A 22,992-nucleotide genomic window follows, 5' to 3' on the forward strand; every position below is an offset into this window, starting at 1 on the left:
GAGTGGGAAGTGGAGGCTTGCTTCCATGTATGTTTAGGGGTAGGGGAAACTCCAATACTGATTTGTGGAGGGGTCACAAGAGAGAAGTCCTGTTGTATAGTGGAAGTCCTTATGCTAATGGGATGAGTTCACTGGATACAGCCCATGGATACTGGTAAGGAGGTTGGGTCAAGAAGTTTAATCTGATTATCAGCAGTTCAGTGTGGGACAATCCTTAATTCTTTTTTGATTTTGAAGAAATGTGAGGAAGTTAGAAGAGCTATACTTTCGGCATGGCTCTCCTGCGAGTGCATACACTGCATAGACTATTGTTCATTTTATTGCCAAATTAAACTATGATTTAATTTTCATAGTTACTTAAAGAATGAAGAGTTCCTCAGGGGAATGTTCTCTCTTTCTTTATCAATTAATCTGGGAGATATTTTGCCAATTCAACACGGTTGGGAAGGGGCAAACATTAGAAATACAATGTAGGATAACAGGTGTTGTGGCAGAAATTGTATGGGTCTCAGGGAGAGTTATTAGGACATTTAAAAAGTGACCTTGGGATGGGGGTGGAAGCTTATGCTTGTTTTATGAAACATACATGAATTAATAATCAACTATATTCTTTTTTTGCACAGAACATATACTTCAAGTGCCAAATACTCTTGCAGTTCCCTTTTCTCAGCTGCCACCAAAGCATAGATCCTTACCCCTATATTTCCAGCTGTATGAATGACCTTTGTAGGTAAGCAGAGTAAAAGCATTTCCCCCTGTTTCTTTTTTTTATTGTCCCCAATTGGGTGGTGTATTGCATTTTCACCATTATTGTTTTTTGCCTTGTAAGTGATTTTCTCTATTTTAAAGTACGTACCTGGAACAGTTCAAAATGTCAAAGTCAACTACAATTAGAGGTAGGCAGACTCCCTGCCCCAATATCTCCCATTAGTTTAGCTAGGAAATGAGCTGACATTTACCTGGAAACTGTCTGTAGCTCAATTGATTGTCAGCCAATCCAGATACACTTCATTTTCTCAGGGACAGCTCTTCACAGTAGCCTCCTGCAGAGCTGCAGAGAAACATCTCTGCTGCTTTGCTAGGGGCATAGCTGCCAAGTACCCCGTATTTCCCAGGAAACCCCCGTTTTTCCTTACCGTTTCCCGGCGGTCCCCGTTTCACCTCCTCTCTCGTTAATCTGCCTTATTTTGGCTCCTGTCGGCGGCCATTTTTCTGGTGCCAATTTGCCCATCTATGAGCACCAGAAAATGGCCAGCGCCGGCACTGGAAGTCACATCTATGTACTTCCGGACATACGTAGACGCGACTTCCGGCGGCGGCCATTTTTGGTGCCCATCGATGGGCAAAGCGACACCGGAAGTTGCGTCTACACACTTCCGGACATATTTAGATGCGACTTCCGGCGCTAGTGCCAGCCATTTTTGGTGCCCATAGATGGGCAAAGCGACACCGGAAGTTGCGTCTACGCAACTTAGGGTGTTGTGCAGCTGCCGATCCCGGATTTCTCCGCGACAGACTTGGCAGGTATGGCTAGGTGACTGCAGAAACTGTAGAAAAATTTTCTGTGGGCAGCTCCTTAAACACAAAGCAATGCAGTATGTAGAGGTGCCCCATTTCCCCAGCTTGCCAAAGGATTTTATGTTAGATTTTAGCTTGGGCATTTCTAACGCTCAATTCTTGTATGAGATGAACACTATCAAGCCCATAAAGCTTGTTTCTATGCCCAGGCCCAGCAACCCTTTATGGCACCTCTTCACCGGTATCATTACTTATTTTTCCCAATGAACATTTGTGAAAACTAAGAATGGTACAAGTACAGAAAACTTTCAGATTATTTTATTTTATTTTTTGGAGGTGGCGGGGTGGGTGGGTTCATTAACTAGGCTTGGGCTATTTGCGAAAGTTGCTCTGTGGCGGGCTGCAGGAAGCAGTTTGTAGAATGACAGTTTATCTATGCCAAGGCATGTATTCATTTAATTGGATTATCTGTGGTAAGGTGAGGAGAGTGAGGGTAAGAAAACAGCATAATGGCGTTTGACATGGTGGCTTTATAATAAGGGATTTCAAACCACCAGCACGCATACGATGTGATACATCATTATATTAAACATAAAACTACTAGAAGCTGGAACATCTGCTGAAAGGTAGATTTCATTTTCATTTCAGTGTCTTTGGCACGGATTCCAACTTCTGTTTTCTGTTTTGTGAACATAATGGGCCTGTGTTCACAGAGCAGGGTTTTGCCACCTTAAGAGTCCTGAAAATATACTCCTGAGGATTGAGGGACCCCACCCCCCACCCCGCTTGTGGTATAAGGGGGCTGTAGTAGGAAGGGGTTATTGCTGAAAACTGAATCCTAGCTTGTATTATATCAATTTTCTTATGAAGTTACAATAATCCTACAGATATAGTTTAAAGATTACAGATTTAATTAGTAAGGGTTCATTTTTGTATTTTCAGAGAGGACGATGATGAAACTTACTGCCGAGCGGTGACAGAGTATGCTCGATCATGTTCACATGCAGGCTACCCAGTGCGAGACTGGAGGGATGATTTTCCAGCATGTAGTAAGTTTGGTGAAAATTAGTACTTTAATACTAGGTCAGCCAAACAATAGCTTCAGTGTGTCAATCAGGGTTAAAGGTGTTTGTTGGACCAACCTAATACCACTGAGTCATTTCCACTGCAGCAACCTAATGGTATAGATGGCACATTGCAGCCATTCAGAGTGGAAACAAGAAAAATTGCTTTCGTATTTTTGGATTTTGACTACTTGGCCAGGGTAATAGAGATGTTTCAATATCCTGTCAAAGCAGATGTGTACTCTGCATTACATTCATATAAATATTTATGTAAAATATTTATGTACCACCATTTTTCATACTAGATTTCAGGGTTATTTACATTCTCTCTCTCTCTCTCTCTCTCTCTCTCTCTCTCTCTCTCTCACACACACACACACACACACACACACACACTCACACTCACACACTCACACACTCACACACTCCTAGTTCCTATATGTCTACAACTCCAGATTCCTATGAATGTGCCTATTAAATTCGGTTTTAAGATTTTTTTACTTGAAACAGATGCTAAATTTAGGATACTAGTAATTAGTTACAGTACTATTAATACGCTGTAGAACAATACTTTGTGGGTGGTATTCAATGCTAGTCTCAAGGTAGACCCACTGAAGCCGATGAACACAACTAACATAAGATCATTAATTTATTGTGTTTGTGCAATATGTCTCCTTATCTATATGCAATGACCAGGATCAAAGCAATGTTTTGAACTTCTTGTATTTTAGCTGATAAGTGTGAAGATAGTTTCATCCATCGGGATTGTATTAGCTGTTGTCCCCCAACCTGCACTTTTGAGAAAGATTGTCTTGGCAGTAATCTTCATTGCTTAGATGGATGCTACTGTCCTGATGGTAAGCAATCTACTTTTTCAATTACTTTATTTGAATGTTAAAACCTCTCGGCTCACAACAGACGTGTGTTTTAGTGGGGACACTCCTTTTGACCTGCATCTTCTGAAGTTCCTAGGTTGCATGTGCAGAAGAACCTGTAGAGTTCTGTGTAAAGATAGTCAAAACCTCAGGAAAGTGTATGTGTGTTTCTATTTCATTTCTATATATCTTTTTTTCTTCCCAACTCTTGCAATATACTGTTTTGTATATTGTTTTAAAAAGGTATTGAATACTTTACATCTCTGGGTCAGTATGAAGGGTCACCAAACATGTAAATGGCGGATATAGATATACAAGTAAAGAATGCTATTTGAGAGTTGTAAGTATTGGTCACAGCAGTATTTGTTGTCTCTTAATAGGATGGTTTTGTTGTCTGTACAGAAGTTCCCAGTTTTAGGCCATAGTCTAGTCTAGACATGTATATACGCTGTGAATTGGTGCAGATATATCATGGCAGTCTCTTAATCCTGGTTAATGGATAGGGAATAAACTGACAGGTTATGAACTTCTTTCTCTATTTACTACCATTACTACTTATCACCCCCATCATCATTTTATTTGTACCGCCTTTCCATTGTTACATAATCACAAACATAACCAAAGTGGTCATAAACAATAAAACCAAAAAGCATATAACCAAATCGAACAATTTCCACATAAATCATAAAATCTAAAAATAGGGATACAGAAAAATTAATATCAACAACAGCAACAAAATCCCCCAAACCATACTCTCAGTGTTCACGCTGTCATCAGCCTCAGCAGTGATTAAGCATGGAATGGCAGTGCTGATATATTCCTTAACCACAGTTGAGTATTAATGCTTCATTTAGTATCAAACTCTGTTGCATCCTAACCATGGTTGAGAAAACATGGTTTTAAACTGTCCAAGTCCAGAGAAGGCCTTATCAACACCCCTCCTTAAACTTCACTTGATGAACTTCTTTGCTACATAGTGAATGACAGGATACACACAACAACAACAACAACAACAACAACAACAACAACAACAACACACACACACACACACACACACACACACAATCTGTTTATTGTGATAACATAAATGGTATTTTTTTCTATAACCTTAGGTCTCATAATGGACAATGGAACTTGTATTTCCCTCTCTGATTGCCCATGTGTTTATCATGGGACAGCATTTCCTGTTGGCTCAAAAATTGAGCAAGAATGTAGTAATTGGTATGTAGACATTACTTCTGTTATCTCTGTCTTGTGTCTGAATACCTTTAATTACCTGACTTTAAAGCATTTGCCTTGTTGTGCTATTATTGTGGGAGTTTTTATAGTTGCATTTATGCAGTAAATATCGAAAGGATTACGATGTTTTCTCCTAACATTCTATTTTGTTAATACATTGTCTATCAAACTTTGTTTTAGTATTTGTATTGGTGGAATTTGGAACTGCACTGAACATGATTGCCCAGGTAATTTTTTTTCTCCGTTTTTTGTAAGATAATTTTCATTTACTTTTTATTAATATATTTAAATGTTGGTATCTTAATAAGTTCCTGCTAACCTAGCAGTTTGAAAGCACGTCAAAGTACAAGTAGATAAATAGGTACTGCTACAGCGCTGCTCTGGTTCGCTAGAAGTGGCTTAGTCATGCTGGCCACATGACCCAGAAGCTGTCTGTGGACAAACGCCAGCTCCCTCAGCCAGAAAAGCGAGATGAGCACTGCAACCCCAGAGTCGTTCACGACTGGACTTAACTGTCAGGGGTCCTTTACCTTTACCTTTTTATCTTAATAAGTAAAAATACTACAGTAAAAGTGATATATCAGTTGAAATCTAACTAATACAAAATATATTGTAAACTTCTAACAACTAACAGTGAAATCTTATACATCTACTCAGAACTAAGTTCCATCGAATTCAGTGAGCGATATCCAACTAAATATTTAACTGTTCTTGCCTTAAGCTGAATGTTCAATCATTGGTGATTCCCATTTCACAACTTTTGATGGTCGCCATTATACCTTCCTTGGGATTTGTCAGTACATTCTGGTGAAGGGCACTGGGAAAGACAAATTCACAATTACTGTACAGAAAACTCCATGTGGTCAGGTAAGGTCATGCTTAAAATATAATTTCATGCTGATAAATAAATACCTACACCATTGGAGCCAATTAATTAATTAAGAGGATTAGCAATAATAAATCCTTCTTTTTTCTTAATATTGAGTGTCTACCTGATCATAACCTGGATTCCCTTTCAGTTGTAAGTATTGCCTTTTTGCAAACCCAATTGCGCCTTTGACTGAGATTAAGTCTACAGAGCTTTTCATTCACGCATGATTACACAAGCATCTACATATTTGGTTACAGTCTGAGCAGGTGTCTTAGGCAGATAAATGCTCTTGGTGACAGGGCTGAACAGGTTTGATATACTGCCAGCCAGATAAGAGGCATTTTGAAACGGACTGAGATATTTATTTGATATTTTATAAGCTCTCTTGTGTTTTGGTGGGGTGGGGTGGGGTGGGGGGAAACAATAAATCTGAGAGCTCACAGAATATTAAAATATTAACGATAGGGCATTTCAGCTGCTGGCTAGTTAAATCCAGAATACTTCAGCATTAACCTCTTCCTCTTATGTATGAAACCATTCTTTGAGTTTAATATGTGTAGCTCAAGGTTAGCCAACATGACACCCTCCAACATGACTCCCATCAGCCCCATCCAGTATGGCCAATGGTCAATGATGGGAGTTGTAGTACAAGGAAACTCTAGAGGGTGCTGCTGCATTCCACGAGTAAAAGGAAATTTCCTGCATTTATTATCTCTGAAGTTATTTTTTAGTGGTGTATTGCAGCTTTTTCCTCTAGGCCTGATGTAGTGGATAGAATGTTAGATGGGGAGACTAGGGTTGAAATTCCTGCTCACTAGGTGACCTTGGGTTGGTTACTACCTCTCAGTTTAAGTTACTTTCATGGTTGTTGGGAAGATGAAATGGGCAGGGGGAGAAAAAGAACATTGCCCTCTTCCTTGGAGGAAGGCCTAATAAAAATGGAATGTTGCTCAAAATGGAATGGAATGAATGGAATGCAATTTAGGAAATACTTGACTATATTTTTCCTTTCCTTGTGCTCCCCGTTGCCCTGCCTTCCTGGGCCCATTCAGAACCTTGATCACGTCTGCATTCAGTCTATAACCCTAGTTCTTGAAGATGACTTCAACAAGCAAGTGACTCTGAACCGAGGAGGTGAAGTTCAGTATAGCTCTTCCAATCAGGGTTTGAACCTAAATGGTAAGACATTTATTACAATACCCTTCTATTAAAGTTCTTATTGTTCCTTTTCTAGCCAGTCTGCTTCAATGAAAATACACACATTTTTACATTAATGTCTCTCTGTGTGTGTTTTCTCATGCCTGGCACAAAGATGAGTTAAGTAATGGTGTGGTTTTGTTTTTTGTTTTTGTTTTTAAATGAACTGCTATCAGTTGATATGAATCAGGGTTTCCAGCTGCAGAAAACTCTTCTTCAGTCTGGGAACTGAGGAATCGTCCAAATTAAATAACTGAAGGCATTGATAGATTAGTATACAAGACTTCATTCATCATGTGACTTGAATTAACTAGTTGGCCCACATCTCCGGAATTCTATATGTGAAAGCAAAAACGCATGAAACGAAGCAAGTTTTATAGCCCTAAGCCTGATCTTGTTACAGTTAATTGATATATTATGCTTTCGGCCTTGAATGATTAGCATACACATTTCACTCATCATGTGAACCGAATTAGGTAGTTGGCCCACATCCCTCAGGTTCTGTATGTGAAACAGAATATATACGAAACGAAGCACGTTTTATAGGCTTCTCTTGTCACGGTTAATTGATATATCATGCTTTGGGCACCTTGTCAGGAGGCTCCTCTCTAGAAGTATTTTAGGCTTCTTTCACTCTTGTATATGGTATATACAAAATATCTGCAAGGGACTATTCTATCTAAAGTACCTGTCACTTGAGGCTGAATAAACCACAAAGCCCTTCTGGATAACTTGTCACCCAATCTCTCTCAATTTCCCACCTTGAGAAGGCTCTAAAGGGATTTGGAGAAGGTTGTCATCTTTTCAGTTCTTTTTGTTTGCCTGTTTGCTTTTAGTTAAATGGAATAATAGCGACAGAGTATATTAAAAAATACTCTTTATTTTAAAATTTCATTTTTATAAGAGTTGACATTATGAAGATGGAATTACTGTTTCTTCCATATAGGTTAAAAATAACACCTATCTGTTTTGATACTATGTTAGGTTGTGTTAACAAAAGAATGCAGTCTTGTACCTCTGGGCAATTATTTAACGTTGTTTGGGGAATTATCCCACCTTCTGTTACGTGTAGGGTATGTTGAAGTGCGGAATCTGTCTTCATTGTTTGTGCAACTGAAAACTAAATTTGGTTTAAGAATTCAGTTTGCTAAAGATGGCGAGAGAGTGTATATTCAACTCAGTGCTGCTTGGAAAAGGAGAACTTTGGGTCTATGTGGAACATATAATGGAAACTTGAGAGATGATTTTCTGTAAGTTTGATTTCTACTGTTACTTCATTATTCATTTAGTTAGCCCATAAGCAAAATTCATCCCATATGTAAAACCTGAGTAATGATGTGTATTAAATCTAGATATACAAAATATAAACCAACATATAGAATATATAGCACTACACTTTATTAGGTAAAGCTTAGCTACTCACTCAGCCCAAATGATCAGCCACTAGAGCTTTTCTGGATACATGTTTATGCTTGGGTAATCTACTGAATTACATAACTGTATAAAAGCCACCCAACATGATTCTGTATACCCTTGTTATAAGTTCTTGCCATGTGGTGACCAGCAGGTATCAAGGAACTGCTCTCAGGTAATCCTAAAAGTACAGCAGAGCAAAAGGCAAAATGTATAAGCCTGTTTAAGTAGCTCTCAAATAGTTTAAAAGGCAAACCTAGCAGCTTGAACTGTTCTCAGAAGACTACAAGTAGCCAATGGTCAGATGTTACTTCAGTGAGGAAAAAAGAGCCCCATGTTAAGTTTCCAGACATGTGAGCATCTTCTATGCTCACACTCTTCCACTTGTGCATGCCTCCCATCATTTCTGCCCAGCAGACATGCTGGCTGGAGCTGATGGGAGTTCCACATCTGGAGGGCATCTATTTGCCCACCTCTACCCTAGGCGTTGTCGGGGGAAATAGATTATTCCCAGTGTCAGGCATTTTCTCTTGGCCTGTCTGGTTCTTCTGCCTAATCACTCTCGTTTTCCTCCTCAGATCTCCAGCAGGAATGATCGAAGGGACTCCGCAGCTCCATGCCAACGCATGGAAGGTTTCATCAGCATGCCATGTGCCCGTCAACATCCCTGTGGTTGATCCTTGTAACATTAACCAACAAAATGGTGCACTTTTACTTTGGGGTTTTGATGTAGATTTATCATAATACCGTTCTTAGATCCCAGTACTTTTCCTGTGTCTGAACTTTATTGTCTCCTACAGATGATTTTGGGCTGTTTCTTGAATCTGCCATTTAGATTCAGAACAATCCTTCTGGTAAAGGCAAATCTCTCTCTTGTTTGTTTAAACCCCATTGATTTCAGTGGCTAGCATAGGGATGGTGCTCATTAAGGTCAGTAGGATGAGGACTGTGCATGTATATTTGCACGCATTATGTTTTGCCGGGCTGGTGCTGTGGTGCAAATATCCCTCCGGCGCCCCCCATGCCAACTCCAGAACAAGGGAGGGGACGGTAGAAAATGTTCTCTGCCTCCCCCACCGCCCCGATCCCTGGCGTGGCGGCGGCGATCAAGCAGGAAAACGTTCTGGCGGACATGTTCTCCGGTGTCGGGGTGCCCGAGAAGGCAGCCCAGGAAGGCTGCACGCTGCCTTTCGCCAGGAAGCAGGAGGAAGACAATGACCAGGAGCAGGGCCATCTTTAGCAGATGCAGAGGCTAGCTTCCATCCTAAGCCTCTGTGGGAATTGCTCTCCTCCTGTGGAGGCTTGGGAAGGAAGCTGCACGCCTGCCAGCCATATAGTTGGCGGGGCGCAGATGGCAGCAGACGTGCAGGGAAAGGGGAGACTGCTGGCAAAGCCATGCAGCTCCCCCACTCGCCAGGGCACCCCTGTGCCCTGGCACAACGAACCACTAACACCAATGGGAAAGACGGCTCTGATGTTTTGGCTAGCCCGTAGTTTTGGTGTAGTGTTATCAGTCTTGGCTACTTACTTTTCACTGAGTGCTTTAAATAGTATGAGTACTGCTATAAGCCAAATGTTGCTTTCCCTTAGTTGGGTATGCATCCCAGTGTGATCTCCTCAATCAAGAACTCTTTGCTCCATGTCATGTCTACATCAGCCCAGGATTATACTACCAGCGGTGCCGCTTTGATGCTTGCAAATGTGGGAGCAGCTGTTTGTGCAGTGCTCTTGCACACTATACTTACCTATGCAGCAAGCATGGAGTTACTATTGACTTCAGATCTCATGTCTCATACTGTGGTGAGTCACTGAACTATGAATTATTATTATTTTTAAAATCGAAGCATTACTAGGATACACGCATTCTTCAAAAAACGAAAACAAAACCCCCTCAGACTGCTTGTTTCCAAATCTGCTTGGATTAGTAACCCAATACTGAACATTAAGCAGATCTGGCCTGTTCTTTAATGTCTGAATTCCTCTGCTCCTTGATTAAGCCGGTAAGATGGAACAGGTACTAGCCTGGTCCTGGGGGGTCACTGAGAATTTACCAGCCTTTCTCGGTTTGCTAAGAAGCAAGTGATTTAACACATCACAAAACCAGCCAGATGCTCCTATATGTTTAGAACAGGCATCCCCAAACTTCGGCCCCCCAGATGTTTTGGACTACAATTCCCATCTTCCCCAACCACTGGTCCTGTTAGTTAGGGATCATGGGAGTTGTAGGCCCAAAACATATGGAGGGCCGCAGTTTGGGGATGCCTGGTTTAGAAGGAAGAAACCTACATGCAAGTTTGAAATGCTCTTCTATCATCTTCACCTGAAATTTAGAATCTTACTATCAGCCAATTAACCCTGACCATAATATATAGTTGGAGATAAATATACAGCATTGGCAACAGATGACAACTGCAGTGTTTGGGCCAGTTAAGGTAGGGGGAGGTAGTCATTGGTGTATCAGGGTCATGAGCCACACAAGGCTTTATAGGTCAAACCCAGCACTTTGAATTGTGCCCAGAAACTAATTGGTAGGCAGGGCTGTCAGGCAAGGATTGGTGTTGTGTGCTCAGACCACCTTCTCCTGGTGAGCAACCTGGTTGCTAAATTCTGCATTAGCTGCGGTTTCCAAACTGTCTTCAAATGCAGGTTACCAGAGCATAGACAATAGACGTCATGCTACTCCTGTCCAGATAGAGGTGTAGCCACCAGTTGAAGGCAGTCTACACCAGTGAGGCCTCCTGAGGCTCAAATGACAGTAATGGACCCAGAAGTACTCCAAGCTATGTACCTGCTCCTTCAGGGGGAATGTAACCTCATCCAGAGCAGGCCACATCCCATCAATCCAGTCTAGAGAACAACCCACATAACAGCACCTCTTGTCTGGATTAAACTTCAAGTTATTGGCTCTCATCCAGTGCAGGACTATATATCAATCTAGCCTCAGTCCACTGCCACACCTGCAGGTTTAAAGGAGTATCGGAGCAGTATGTCATCAGCACATCGCTGACAAACATACTCCAAAATTCTGGATAACCGCATTCAATGGTTGTGTGTAGATCAGGCATAGGCAAACTCGGCCCTCCAGATGTTTTGGGACTACAACTCCCATCATCCCTAGCTAACAGGACCAGTGGTCAGGGATGATGGGAACTGTCGTCTGAAAACATCTGGAGGGCCGAGTTTGCCTATGCCTGGTGTAGATGTTAAACAATATGAGGAATAAAATCGAACCATGCAGAACCCCCAACTGAAGGTTCCGCTCTCCAGGCACCACCTTCTGAATACAAGCACCCAAGTAGGACTGGAACCACCACAGAGCAGTGCCATCTGAGACAGCCACTCCATATTAATGTTTAGAGGAATTAAAAAACAGCCCTGTTCACCTAGGCATTTGGGAACAGAAATACATTATCAGCAGCTTTGACATTATTAGTTTTGTGGATATTCATTTGGTTATTTGTGTGTTTAAGGTTTAAATTTTATTGCTTTTATTGTTTTGTTTCCGTCTTTTGGGAGGAAGGGTCAGATAAAAACCTAATAAATAATGCTAAAGAGAAAGTGGGTTTTGTTAAAGTGTAGCAGTGCATCTTGATGTCTGGGCCTGACATTCGAACAATACGTTGTTTATTTGTAGCGTTATTGTGCAGAAGTGGAATGCTGTACCACCCGTGCTCCTCTTTCTGTGAGCATTCCTGTTCCTCCCTCTCATTTTTGGATGCCTGCGATCATGATTGTGCTGAAGGATGTAATTGCCCGGATGGAAAATACTTTGAAGAATCTATCAACTTTTGTGTGCCAAAGTAAGCCATCTTAAATTTATTTAATTGCATTTTTAAAAGAAGCAAGCACACCCTAGTTCTAGCCTTTAGAATATTTTCCCTAATTATTGTGCCAATAGAATTGAAATGGACGGACCTCCTCATCTTCTTATCATAGATTGACTGATGTACATAGCTGCCAAGTTATCCCTTTTTTAAAGGGATTTTCCCTTATGCTGAATAGGCTTCCTCGTGAGAAAAGGGAAAACTTGGCAGCTATGCTGATGTATGTGGATGACAGGCAAATCCCATCCCTGCAACTAATAGCAACAGTAACCTGGAAGAATATTGCTTCCTCAAATTCCTTGCTCAGCCAGGTTCTGAGCATGAACAAAATTTATCCCTTAATACTTGCTGAGGGCCAAAATCTATGCTATTCTGCATTCTGGCTCCGAACACACCATACATTTAAAGCATATTATTCACCAGCAAATAATCTTGAGCTTTATCTGAAATTTATCCCCTATAGAGCTACAGTTCCCAGGATTCTTAAGCAGGGGTGGGGAATAGAATGTGCTTTAAATGAATGGTGTGCACACACACAGAAGGTTCAAGGTATTTTGGCAGAAAACCAAAGCACCTTTCTCTAAGCGTGGTAAAAGTATAATCAAATGAGCGACAGGTTGCTACCTTTTCATGGTACACTGAAATCTTTCCCCTGAGAGTCGGGACATTTCATGTTGTCTAATCACAGGGTCAGTCATGTCTGCTCTAAAGACACCTTCCTATAGTTGAACTAGTTCTTGGTTTAACAACATTTCAGTGGCTGTTCGTTTCCCAAGCATGCATTCAAGTAACATTTGACTGAACCACCAATCAATAGTTGTATTAATGCCAATAATATTCTTGAGAACAGAAAGGAAACCTCCTTTCTCTAGAACTTAAGGATACACACACACAAAATCAAATATTTAAAGTTCTAGTATAATATGAAGGAAAAGGGACCCAGGTGGCGCTGTGGTTAAACCACTGAGCCTAGGGCTTGCTGATCAGAAGGTCGGCGGTTCGAATCCCTGTGACGGGGTGAGCTCCCATTGCTTGGTCCCAGCTCCTGCCAACCTAGCAGTTCGAAAGCACGTCAAAATGCAAGTAGATAAATAGGAACCGCTCCAGCGGGAAGGTAAACGGCATTTCCATGTGCTGCTCTGGTTTGCCAGAAGTGGCTTAGTCATGCTGGCTACATGACCTGGAAGCTGTATGCCGGCTCCCTCGGCCAATAATGCGAGATGAGCGCGCAACCCCAGAGTCGGTCACGACTGGACCTAATGGTCAGGGGTCCCTTTACCTTATAATATGAAGGAAAATTTGTACTGTTGATATTAATGAGCAAGTCAGTGATGACTTCAAAGGATATGCCTATTGTAACAATTAGGATATGATGTATGAATTATACATCACCTTCTGTTCTGTAATGCTATATTAGTATACTATAATGGAATTCATAAGCTTTCTTTTATTAGGGTTAGTTGCAGATGCCACTATAAAGGCAGAAGTTTTCAGCCTGGGGAAATTCTACCCACACCATCAGGCTCATGGTAAGAACCAACTCTAAGAGGTTTTTTTTTTTAATTCATTCAAATTTACAGAGGGGGTAGATTTGCAGGCTGACAGTTGTACATATTGTTTTCGATGTGCAGTTCTCGGTGCATGATCAGTTGTTTCTGGAGCTGCTTTACTTATACTGTATCTAAATTTTAGCAGCCTTTCCCCAAATTAGTCTTGCATGCTCCTCGCTGAGTTTTTATATATAAAAATAATAATAATAATTTATTTTTTATACCCCGCCCATCTGGCTGGGTTTCCCCAGCCACTGATAACTTTCTATTTAGTAAACCTGTGATATATTAAGGAACAATACAGACTATTCTATAAACTCTGAACTGCTTTACTTGTTTGATGCATTGAGGACCAATTCACATGACCTATTCTATGTATGATGGCTGTCACTATATGGAGGTGATTGTACGAAGTGCAGAAGTAGGAATTTAGCTTAAGTTTCTTGTGAACGTGTAGACTTCATGCTCTACCCAGTTTACGTACATGCCAATTTGGCCTTGTGAGACTGCAGTATGGACACAATTAGCAGTGGGGTTTTGGAGAAATTCTCCCAGATCTTGGACATCTTTGTCTTAGGAGAGAGGATAAGCTTATCAGACTTAGGCAGCATTCACATTGAAGTTTATTCCATTTTTCAACTATAATGGAATACAGTGCAGGTTTAGCACTCATTAGCAAATGGATTTTTCTGGATGCAAATAACATGGAAAAGAGCACTCAGCTTGGATTGTTGTTGTTGTTGTTGTTGTTGTTGTTGTTGTTGTTGTTTAGTAGTGACCCCATGGACCAGAGCACGCCAGGCACTCCTGTCTTCCACTGCCTCCCGCAGTTTGGTCAAACTCATGTTCGTAGCTTCAAGAACACTGTCCAACCATCTCGTCCTCTGTCATCCCCTTCTCCTTGTGCCCTCAATCTTTCCCAACATCAGGGTCTTTTCCAGGGAGTCTTTTCTTCTCATGAGGTGGCCAAAGTATTGGAGCCTCAGCTTCACGATCTGTCCTTCCAGTGAGCACTCAGGGCTGATTTCCTTCAGGATGGATAGGTTTGATCTTCTTGCAGTCCATGGAACTCTCAAGAGTCCTTTTTATACTCTTAAGAGTCTCCTCCAGCACTATAATTCAAAAGCATCAATTCTTCGGCAATCAGCCTTCTTTATGGCCCAGCTCTTATTCCACTATAATTCCAGAAGTAGCTTTTATGTCATGTGAAAGCTCAGCTATAATGCAGAACTTAACAGTTAGGGGGGAAAGTCATGAAAATGATATAAACTGCTGTGTGAATGCAGCCTTACATGCTTAGTATAAGAAGCAATAAGTACAAGTTGATCGTCCATCTAACCAATCTATGTTATCCTCAGCTGTCAGACAATTTCGATGTTTAGAATGTCATGCTTATTGCATCTGTAAGTTATACTGCATTTAGTTGCATTATATGACTAACAATGTTATTCTGCTATATAAAACTGTATTTTAATATAAAATTATTATGATGTGTTTTTTATGTGCACTGACTAGCCAGTGTCTAAATGGAACAATGAGATGCACAGAAGCTGCTGAAGTTCCTCCAGGTAACAAAATTCCCTTAGTTTCTTGAGCAAAGGAGTTCTAAAATGCTTTTCGGTCACTTTTTCTTCTGTAGAGATTCATGGACTGCATGTTCTAAGGAAGGGAGTTTAATCTGAGTCTGGTTTGAATCCCTGCTCACCTGAAAGTGTTCTGCATAGCCATTCTTTTTCATCCCCATTTTGTCCTAGACCAGGCTTCCTCAACCTCGGCCCTCCAGATGTTTTGAGACTACAATCCCCGGCATCCCTGACCACTGGTCCTGCTAGCTAGGGATCATGGGAGTTGTAGGCCAAAAACATCTGGAGGGCCGAGGTTAAGGAAGCCTGTCCTATGTCAAAGAACATCAATAAAATTCAGAGTTTCGGACCAGGAAAAAGGGGGCCGGAATCAACTAACCTAGTGTGCTAGAGGAAGCCAACACAAAGACTTACTTCCCCCATTTGCTCCCTGCATACATTCCCTGCAGCTCCCCCAGATCTACTCTGGTGTGTTGGGGGAACAGGAGGGAAGATTGTTCCATCTGGCAAGCGGAAATGCTTGCAGTGACAGAACAATCATGTTAACATGTTGTTGAATTCTACCCTGTGTTTTCAAAGGAACAAGTTGGTGGATACAGGATTTGAATAGAATCACTTGAAGTACTTTTGACCAGCACTTTTGAAGTTTTGGCCAGTTGGCCAACTTGCTGCAAAGTTAAACTCGATCCAGTGAGGGTAGAATTGCACAGTTATGTTCAGTGAGAACAAGTACAGCATATGTTAATTACTTTGGTACTCTCTGTACGGATAGAACATTTCTGAAAACTCTTAACACTTGTAAGAATTAATTGCAAGTGGTTGTCAAGGAAATATAAAAAACATTTTACTAACTCCATCAAATAAAAAGCAAAGTATAAGTCATATTACTCCAACATTTAAACCTACTATAACAATATTGTATGGTTTCGCATATCCCAATTTGGCTGAGAGAGATCCATCAACAATTTAACATGTTTTTAAGAAACTGATACTGCAACATTCACATGAAAAACATACTTTGACACATAAGAGAGTTTTTGATCAGCACTTGAAATGAGCGCTGCTTTAAAGCTTAAGATATCAAGTGTCCGTATTCATGACTGATTTGCAAAATTCTGGCAATCCCGAATGCTTTCAGATTGTATCCATTCAGAAAATGTACGCCGAAACGACCAAAGAAATTTAACCACTTGAAGGGTAAAGAAAATGTTACATTTGTAGTTAGCAGAATATGCTGTTGATGAATTGTGTTGAAAGATTAGGGCATGAACTGGCAAAAATTAAGTACTTTAAAGTGAATTTGATTTCAAGGGAGAGTTAAGCATATGCTGATCTCATGTAGTTTGCATTTTGAATTTGAAGCTCCCATGTGCCCTGAAGAAAAGATCTACTATGACTGCCGGTCTCATGTGCCTGGCTTGCCATCTGCTGGAGTGAACTGTGAGCTTTCCTGTGCGAACCTTGCCATGAACTTCACCTGCGCACCATCTCCACCCTGTGTGAGTGGTTGCATTTGTCCCCCTGGGTAAGTGCTTCTGAGATCTAGAGTAATGGAGAAGGAAATTGTACCTATGGATTTGATTTTTTCTTTCTTTGGCTAATACTGTCACACATTTCTCAACTCCTCAGATGGTGAGACGTTTCCAGGACTAGAGCTTATAGGTTTTGGTTTCCTTTAGATCAGAGAGTACTGGAACATTTATTTATTTATTTGCACACTACCCAATTAACAATGTCTTCTGGGTAATTAAAAACCATATAAAAGACAAGGAGAGACAGATCAAAACCAACCATAAAGTACAAATCATGGTGCCACTGCCAAAAATGCCCTTTCTCTGCATAGCAGCCTGCATCTGAGGATCTTTAGGTCCAAGTAGGTAATTGTTGGAGGAGGTCATAACCTGGCCTGAAGCCACCCAGTGCATTAATGGTTAAAGCAAGCACTTTGTATCGGAGCTAGTAAATACTGGTAAAGTACTGATCTGATCTGGTCAGAATGCGCAGTCCCATCTTGCTTTAATTTGGAACAGCTGAAGTTTCTAGGCAATTCTCAAAAGCATTCCCACATATAGCACATTACAGTAATCCAAGCAGGTGATAACAAAAGCATGGCTAATGGCAGCAACGCTATCTGCTATCTCTGCCCAGATCAGGGCGCAGTTGGTATATCAGTTTACGCTGATAAAAGACACTCTGCACCATTGCGGCCACTTGTGCCTCCAGCGACAATGACGAATCTAGGGCATCCCAAACTGAAAGACTGCTCCGTTATGGTGAGTGTAAGTAGAAAATCACTCAACTGGGCAGACGAAGCACCTACTAAGAGCTCCTTCATCTATCTGGATTGTATTTCAGTGTATTGGCCCTCATCCAGTTCATTACTGCACTTAGGCACTGATTCAGAACATCTGCTGCCTTCCCGGGAGCAGGTGAAAAGGAGTCACACATCTGGGCATTTGCATATTATTGACACCTCAGGCCCATTTAATTTTCCAGTGCTGCAGTGCTCCTGTTTGATGCACAGGGAAACATTTTCCCCCTCTTTAGCTGCAGAAAGAATTCATTCCCATCAGTATTTTGAAATACAGCTTTCCTTCCAACTTCCAAGCTTTTAGTGATAGAATTAAATGTTGTGTGGTATGTAGCTGTGTAAGGATGTTGTTGTTGTTGTTGTTGTTGTTGTTTAGTCATTTAGTCATGTCCCCATGGACCAGAGCACGCCAGGCACTCCTGTCTTCCACTGCCTCCCGCAGTTTGGTCAGATTCATGTTGGTAGCTTCGAGAACACTGTCCAACCATCTCGTCCTCTGTTGTCCCCTTCTCCTTGTGCCCTCCATCTTTCCCAGTATCAGGGTCTTTTCCAGGGAGTCTTCTCTTCTCATGAGGTGGCCAAAGTATTGGAGCCTCAGCTTCAGGTTTGATCTTCTTGCAGTCCATGGGACTCTCAAGAGTCTCCTCCAGCCCCATAATTCAAAAGCATCAATCCTCATCTGTATCTATGGCAATAAGGTAGGCTTTGAGCATATACACATTTAGAAGCATCAGAGAATGATTCTGTCTTTTGTAATAATGCAGTAGACAAGGATTAGATTATTTGGGAAATGGAATGACTTCCATCTCTAACACCAGCACAGCCCTCTTACTCTGAGAAAAAGCGGACAGTGAAGAAAACAGCATGTAGGTGCAAACTCTCAGCTGCCAGCAGCAGTACGAATCTGTAGTTACAATATGTGCGAAAACTATGATGGAAGTGAGCTGAAATATATATGGCAGCACAATGCCTTGTGCATGTTTGCTGAGAAGGAAGCCCCATTTACTACTAAGTAAGTGTGCAAGTCCATGAATGTCCATGTAGTCTTGCTTGGTAAATTGTATAGACCAGTTATTAAAGATCACAACTGGTAAGTTATAGCAAATGCTGAAATGTCTGGCAGACTAAGTTTACCATACTATTGAATGGCAAATCATTCAAACAACCACTATCTGGTACGGAGCTGATGTCTTCTGACTCATGCAATAGCATCATTGTGATTGCATATACTGTAGGTAGATTTTTGAATTCATGGTTTTGTTTCTTTGAAGGATGGCGGAGCATAAAGGAAAATGCTACGTGCCCGACAGTTGCCCATGTACCTGGAAAGATTGGGAATATTTGTCAGGTGAAGTGATAGCTACCCCTTGTTACACATGGTAAGCAATTTGTATTTCACTGTGGTTTTTAATGTTATAATTATTTTTAGTCTTACAGATAAGATTATCTGACCATAGATATGCTCCCTAATTCATGTATGTTTAAAAAGAACATTTAATATTATTTATTAAAATAAATGAGGTTGAAAGATCATATAGTATTTTAATAAATAGATTATTATGAAATTTATATACCACCCAACTATAAGTAAATATAAGATATATATTAAAATTGTCAAATGGTTCTAAACTCCTCCATGTGATCATGCTAGAGGAAAGGGGAAGGTGGAGTGCTTGTTCGCTTCATACCAAGCTATAATACAGTATAGCAAACACAGCCAACTGCATATTCTAAAGTGCCACTAAAGGGGCCCCTGACCATCAGGTCCAGTCGTGTCCGACTCTGGGGTTGCGGCACTCATCTCGCTCTATAGGCCAAGGGAGCCGGCGTTTGTCTGCAGACAGCTTCCGGGTCATGTGGCCAGCATGACAAAGCTGCTTCTGGCGAACCAGAGCAGCGCATGGAAACGCCGTTTACCTTCCCGCCAGAGTGGTCCCTATTTATCTACTTGCACTTTGATGTGCTTTCGAACTGCTAGGTGGGCAGGAGCTGGGACCAAGCAATGGGAGCTCACCCCGTTGCAGGGATTTGAACCACCGACCTTCTGATCAGCAAGCCCTAGACTCTGTGGTTTAACCCACAGAGTGCCACTAAGTGCCACTAAGGGCACACATTTCCATTAATGTGGCTGACACAGACTTGTTAGCTATGAAAATGTGCCATGTTTTCATGTGCTGATTTGCAAAAGAAGCCTGCGGAACAGATTTTGTTTTCTTTGGAGCAGAGACTTGTCCTTTTGTGGCCCCATATAAATGATACAAGAAACTATACATTCTCTGCTATAAATTCTCTCTCTAATGTTTTTTTGTTTCATGACAAGAGTGTCCCACTTTCATCTTCCACTCGTAAAAGCTCTCCAATCAGAACGCCTTCATTTTTCCTCCTCTGCAGTATTTGTCGACGTGGGATATTTAATTGCACATATTATCCTTGTCCTGCTGTTTGCACAGTCTATGGGGACCGGCATTATTACACCTTCGATGGACTAGAGTATGATTATGTCAGCGACTGCCAAGCTTATTTGGTAAAGGTAAGGAGGCATTTGGTAAATGCTGAAGATACACCGCTTTGCCCTGGCTTTTGACATCTGAGATGTATATTTTGAAGACACACCTTATTTCTGTTATAGTAAGTTGTTTTTAACATTGTGTTTAATTGTTGTAATCCACCCTGGGATCTTGGGCCGAAGGATAAGTAATTAATAATCATAATAGTAATAATAGAATACATGGTCTGTTCAATTACAAACGTTAGAGTTATTGTATATGCAGCAATATATTTATATAGCCTAGAAATATATTATGCCTTCGGCTAAGCCTATATATCAAATATAAACTAGTTTAAAATTGGTTTGCTAGCACTTCTGGGAATTCCAGCTGCAGATTACTACATTAGAATTCTCCAACAGAGATCCTTAACAGCCATGCACACTCATAATTCCTAAGGATCCTTGGCTAGATGCCCTAGCAATTTAGCGGACACAGATTTGTAGAGACATGAGCCTTATTTGTATCTCTTTTTCTGAGATGTCAACATGAATGCTGAGAAAACATTTTAAAAAATGTTTTCCCATCCTTTACTAGGCATATGGGTTCGTTCACTGCATTTTGGTAATTCCCTTGTCATGTGCCACAAGTGTTTCATATTAAGCCACTTATTCTACCAGGGACATGAGGAGTTCTAAAGTTCAGGAGAGAATTTGGCATTCACAAAAACAAGATTCGTGGCACATTGCCTGCAGCCTTTCATCCAACAAGCAAGATGACACGGGTGATGAAAACGCCGCCTGTGTAGATTCACGATATTAGAAGTAGCCTTGTTATTTTTTAGACAGGTGCAATGCTAGCCCTACCTAGACTCCTTTTCAGACTTCGGCTTTTTTTTAAAAAAAGGACGATCTGATGTTTCATAATAGCTAATTTGTTCTTAGGATTTGGACTGTACGAGACTGTTGAAGGATTTCTCTGGCCTTACGGGAAGTTTGCAAACTGTATTCAAACTAGGTATTCTCAGACTATGTCATAAGGGACCTTTTTAGTTGATCTAGGGGTTCATTGATGATATGGGGAGGTAAATTCTCCACACAAATGGAGGTGGCAGGACCATGTATCATATACCCATCATATAAGGCCAGAAATTAAGCAAAACTCCTACATAAACTAGTGATTATTCCATTGGCCTACTACATGATTAGTCAAGGAGAGCCAGTGTGGAAGACCAGGTAGATAGTCAACCTTCAACAAATATGCTTACCACAGTGAGTGTGACACTGCCTTCTGGAGAGCAAGATCAACAGCTAGTCTTCCTCCTAACTTTGAATCTGGAAAGTGGGCACAATGGTCCTAGCTGCTGCATAGTGATCTCAAGCATCTCACTAATTCCATATCTGGCTTTGAGGCTTCAGAGTTGTTTAGCATTTATGTGGCAAACCTCAGCCGCACAGCGGTTACCCTACCCACATGCTGGTTTTCCCTACTTAGATCAGGAAAGTTAAGTGGAGAAAAGCATTGGATACTGTTACCTGAATATCCTCCAATAGCACAAACTCTGTCATTCTGTGCTTGGGAAGCAGCGCCCAGTGGACTCTTTCTCTCCTACCCAGCTGGGGGTGGGAAAGAATTATTGGATGCTGCTTAACAAAGAGGTGCCTTTCCTCAGGAAAAGCAGCAGAAACTTGACAGTTTTTTGCATTGCCGATGAGGCCTGCCAGAAATTGTAGGCTCCAGTGGATGGTGTCTCAGACCACGAAGACCTGGACTGAAATCTCTATTGAACCATGAGACCTGTTGGGTGAACCTGAGGAATTCACCATATCTAAGTCTTCTTCTTCTTCTTTCGTGATCACTCGTTGCCGAGTAAGATTGTCTTCCATAAACAGCTTTAACAGTGGGTCCATAAGTGACTGTGGAGGCCAGTTCTGGATCCACATGTCCTTCCTTAGTGGGGACATAGGTTTCTGGGTGGGAGTTGATCATGGTGAGGGTTTGTAGAGCATGTCTTCCTCTTAGCACATTTCTCCCATGTGTCCTGAGTTTGAGTGTCTTCAAAGCCCATGACACCTTTGGTAAAGGCTGTTCCCCAATTGGAGCGCTTGCAGGCCAGTGTTTCCCAGTTGTTGGTGTTTATACTACATTTTTAAAGATTTGCCTTGAGAGAGTCTTTAAACCTCTTTTGTTGACCACCAGCATTACGCTTTCCATTTTAAAGTTTGGAATAGAGTAGTTGCTTTGGAAGAAGAGTAGTTGCTTTGGAAGACAATAATCAGGCATCTGCACAACGTGACCAGTCCAACAAAGTTGATGTTGAAGAATCATTGCTTTGACACTGGTGATCTTTGCTTATTCCAGTAAACTGGCATTAGTTCGCCTGTCTTCCCAAGTGATGTGTACAGTTTTTCAGAGACAACCTTCTTTAAACTTTCTGTGAACACTGCAAATAGGAAGCAGCATGACTTCCAAGGAATTCCACATTTCTACTGCTTAAGGAATACTAAAAAATCCCTAGTCGAAACAAAATAATATATATATATATATATATATATAATCACACTGTGATGACAGCCTGAGCTGCTAGGAGGTCAAATGAGGCACATAGACTGAGCTGATACTTGGAAGTTGGCCCTTGCAGGTATCTACCTCAGAGCCAGCATGAGGCACCTCGAAAAGGAGTAAAACAGGAGTGTGAGGTGCTGCCACGACCTGCCTGATGGTGGAGGACTCTCCTCCCTTCTCCCTCTCTTTCTTGTTTCGACTACGTCAGACCAACATGGCTACCCACCTGTAACTAAAAATTCCCTAATCAAGGTACTTCGCCCACTGATTCCTAGAGATCCTTAGATGGATTCCCATCAATCTTACCTGATTATGATTTGTCATGTAGATAAACTTAAATGAAAGAGTTGCTGTGAGGACAGATTGGGGGCATAGCTGCCAAGTTATCCCTTTTTTAAAGGGATTTTCCCTTATGCTGAATAGGCTTCCTCGCGAGAAAAGGGAAAACTTGGCAGCTATGATTGGGGGTCCTGTATGCAAAACTGGGGGGAAGGGT

At 41.3% G+C, this 22,992-nt stretch overlaps 1 protein-coding gene across 1 annotated transcript in view; it reads left to right on the plus strand.

Annotated features, from left to right (window-relative positions):
- OTOGL (otogelin like) overlaps positions 1–22,992 on the plus strand; it is an 89,296-nt gene that overhangs the window by 13,343 nt on the left and 52,961 nt on the right. The window contains exons 10-22 of the mRNA XM_088651897.1: positions 624–730; positions 2,461–2,567; positions 4,570–4,678; positions 6,553–6,746; positions 7,837–8,014; positions 8,756–8,880; positions 9,768–9,977; positions 11,812–11,977; positions 13,456–13,530; positions 15,067–15,119; positions 16,497–16,659; positions 18,717–18,824; positions 19,837–19,975. Of these exons, the coding sequence (XP_088508023.1) occupies positions 624–730; positions 2,461–2,567; positions 4,570–4,678; positions 6,553–6,746; positions 7,837–8,014; positions 8,756–8,880; positions 9,768–9,977; positions 11,812–11,977; positions 13,456–13,530; positions 15,067–15,119; positions 16,497–16,659; positions 18,717–18,824; positions 19,837–19,975 (1,734 nt within the window). The remainder of the gene's footprint in view (positions 1–623; positions 731–2,460; positions 2,568–4,569; positions 4,679–6,552; positions 6,747–7,836; positions 8,015–8,755; positions 8,881–9,767; positions 9,978–11,811; positions 11,978–13,455; positions 13,531–15,066; positions 15,120–16,496; positions 16,660–18,716; positions 18,825–19,836; positions 19,976–22,992) is intronic.

This window comes from Zootoca vivipara, chromosome 9 (assembly GCF_965207765.1).
Source record: "Zootoca vivipara chromosome 9, rZooViv2.hap1.1, whole genome shotgun sequence".
NCBI lineage: Eukaryota > Metazoa > Chordata > Lepidosauria > Squamata > Lacertidae > Zootoca > Zootoca vivipara.